This window comes from Colossoma macropomum, unplaced genomic scaffold (assembly GCF_904425465.1).
Source record: "Colossoma macropomum unplaced genomic scaffold, Colossoma_macropomum, whole genome shotgun sequence".
NCBI classification, from domain to species: domain Eukaryota; kingdom Metazoa; phylum Chordata; class Actinopteri; order Characiformes; family Serrasalmidae; genus Colossoma; species Colossoma macropomum.
This window is the reverse complement of record NW_023494804.1, coordinates 4940160-4942853: the sequence shown is the minus strand read 5'-3', so window position 1 is coordinate 4942853 and position 2694 is coordinate 4940160. Positions and strand designations below refer to the sequence as shown.

The following is a 2694-nucleotide window of genomic DNA, read 5'->3' as shown; positions in this document are numbered from 1 at the left end:
TCAGAAAAACAAACGGCTCGGTATGCACAGACTAGGTAAGGGCAATACTTCGCAAAGATACGTTTCAAACAAACCGGTATAAATACAGAGTGCAACAGGTGATGATGATTAGTACTCCGGTGACTGTGATCTGTTAGGTGGTTGGTGATTGGTTGGCAGAGTCTCGTGACTGACTGAAGGATTCTGGGAAGTGGAGTTCTTGGTGGTCTGGGAGTCCGAATGAGAACCAGGAAGCGTGACACAAATATTTTTTCAATAAACAGTAAAATTTCTCTGTTTCAGCATCTGATTTGTTGTCTTTGTACTATTTTCAATGAAATATAAGGTTTAAATGATCTCCAAATCATTGCATTTTGTTTTTATTTACATTTTACACAGCGTCCTAACTTTTTTGGAAATGAGATTGTAAATGTTTCTGTCTGTGTTTCATAGCAAGATCACTACAGAGTAGCCACAGTAATACTTATTTTAAATCGCTAAATAAAAATTAGACAGCTAAATAAAAGGCATTAATTAACAACTATATACTGGATTTTTTTAATATAAATTTTCTATGCATATGAAAAGCACACAGTACATCATATATTCAAGTAACCAAAGAACCTCACAACTCTATTCTGGTCACTCGCAGTATGACAGCCTTTTAGGTTCATCTGCAATGTTTAATTTATTCTGTACTTTGTTCTAACTTTGACCTTAGATATTAGATATTACTGTAAACACCCCCACCCCCCCTTACCTGTTGACTTTCACAGTAAGTTGTGATGCAATGTTATATTTCAGACGAGTGACTGATGTCAAGGACAAACTGGCCATTCATGTGTCAGTGGGAGGATTCATGCTTATGTATAAAGAGTCACTGCAAAAAACCAAATCACCCAGTTCAGCATTACTGGACAACAGGATCAGTTCTAACTGGCAGAGCAGCATCTACTTCAGATGGACAACACAGACTACAGGCAGAACATCACAGTTCAATACTGCTTTCCTGACAACAACTCATCTTGCAGGAAGGAGGTGCGAACAGGCCCTGGGCATATAATTTTGTTCATTATTCTCTCATTTGTGTCTGTGTTCACTGTGTTTCTGAACCTGCTGGTGATCATCTCCATCTCTCACTTCAAGCAGCTCCACACTCCAACCAACCTGCTCATCCTCTCTCTGGCTGTGGCGGATCTTCTCGTGGGTCTGTTTGTTATGCCTGTGAAAATACTGGAACTTGTTGACTCCTGTTGGCATCTTGGAAAAATAGCATGCTCTGTTTCTCCAATAATCAATGGTCTCTCAGTGTTAGCATCACTCTGTAGCTTAATATTTATTGCAGTTGACCGGTACATTGCTATCAGCGACCCTCTGCTTTATTCCACAAGAATCACAGCTTCCAAAATGTCTATGGTCATAATTCTGGGCTGGTCTTTCTGTTTGTTGTATATGATCATCTATGTGTACTTTAATGACCATCTTCTACAATCTCAGATGTCCACTAGATGTGATGGAGAGTGTGTAATGCTTGTAAAATATTCCTGGGTGGTAATTGACCTGGTCATTTTTTTTCTAGCTCCTTGCTCTGTAATACTGGTCTTGTATTCAATCATATTTAAAGTGGCAAGACGTCAAGCTAAAGCTGTTAGAGCTGTGACTAATGGCACCTCCTTTAAACGTGGAGCAAAAAGTTTACTCTCTGCTGAAACCAAAGCAGCAAAAACATTGGGAATTGTAATTTTTGTTTATCTTGCTTGTTGGATACCATTTTATTTAAGTTCTCTGACAGTTGAAAAGGTCACATCTTTTTCAATAGTGTGGACTGTGTTTGGCTGGCTTTTATACATGAACTCCTCTGTGAATCCACTAATATATGCAATATTCTATCCGTGGTTTAGAACATCAGCCAAATGTATTGTATCTTGTAGAATTTTTGAATCCTCATCTTCAAAGTTTGATTTGTTTCTAAAACGTTGTTAGCTTCAGACTGGATTCAGCTGAGAATCACTGACCACATTTAGGGCAAAGCTTGGAAACGTTGCTTGCATAATTAATACTGTAAGATTATTTTATTTCACTGTAGGAAACTTTATTCAAATTTGATAGGAACAATGATGATAAATGATGAAAGGTAGAACTGTTTACACATAAGGCCTTCTAAGAGAGATACTGTCTTCTATTAAGGATTTCACAGAGAGAGATTTCACTGTCCTCATTAGAGTTCACTTTACAGTAATGGAAGACATAGTTATTGCATCTGAAACATTTATTTGGATTTCTTGTCTGCTCCTTAAATCATTCTGTCGTATTGTATTTCTTTGTAACTTTTACATGCTCATATATAAATGTTATGCTACATTTCTCTAACTTAGAATAATTAGGAATCTGTAGGACACATTGTAATATGCTGGATGCAATATTTTAAGAATTTTAACACTAAAGTAAAGAATATCCCCCTGCTTTTGTTGTTGTAGCTGCTGTCAACTCTGCACTCCATCTACACAGGGCCCCAACTATTGCTCTCTAGGTACTAGAATTTTCTGGCAGTCCACTAAAATGTGAAGGGCTTCAAGTGAAAAGCGCACCACACATTACACAGAACTATGAGCCTCAGCTAATGTATGTATGTACAAGCTTAGCGCAAAATGTGCTGTGACTGCAATATGCACTGAGAGTTTATCTACTTTAATTAACAAAGGACCACAAACTGCA

General features: G+C 37.6%; 1 protein-coding gene across 1 annotated transcript; it reads left to right on the top strand.

Moving 5' to 3' along the window:
• The first annotated feature begins 939 nt into the window (after positions 1-939).
• LOC118825063 (trace amine-associated receptor 13c-like) lies at positions 940-1962 on the top strand. Its single transcript, XM_036595562.1, has 2 exons — positions 940-1017; positions 1129-1962. The coding sequence occupies exons 1-2, from the start codon at positions 940-942 to the stop codon at positions 1960-1962; spliced, it is 912 nt and encodes a 303-aa protein (XP_036451455.1).
• The last annotated feature ends 732 nt before the right edge of the window (positions 1963-2694 follow it).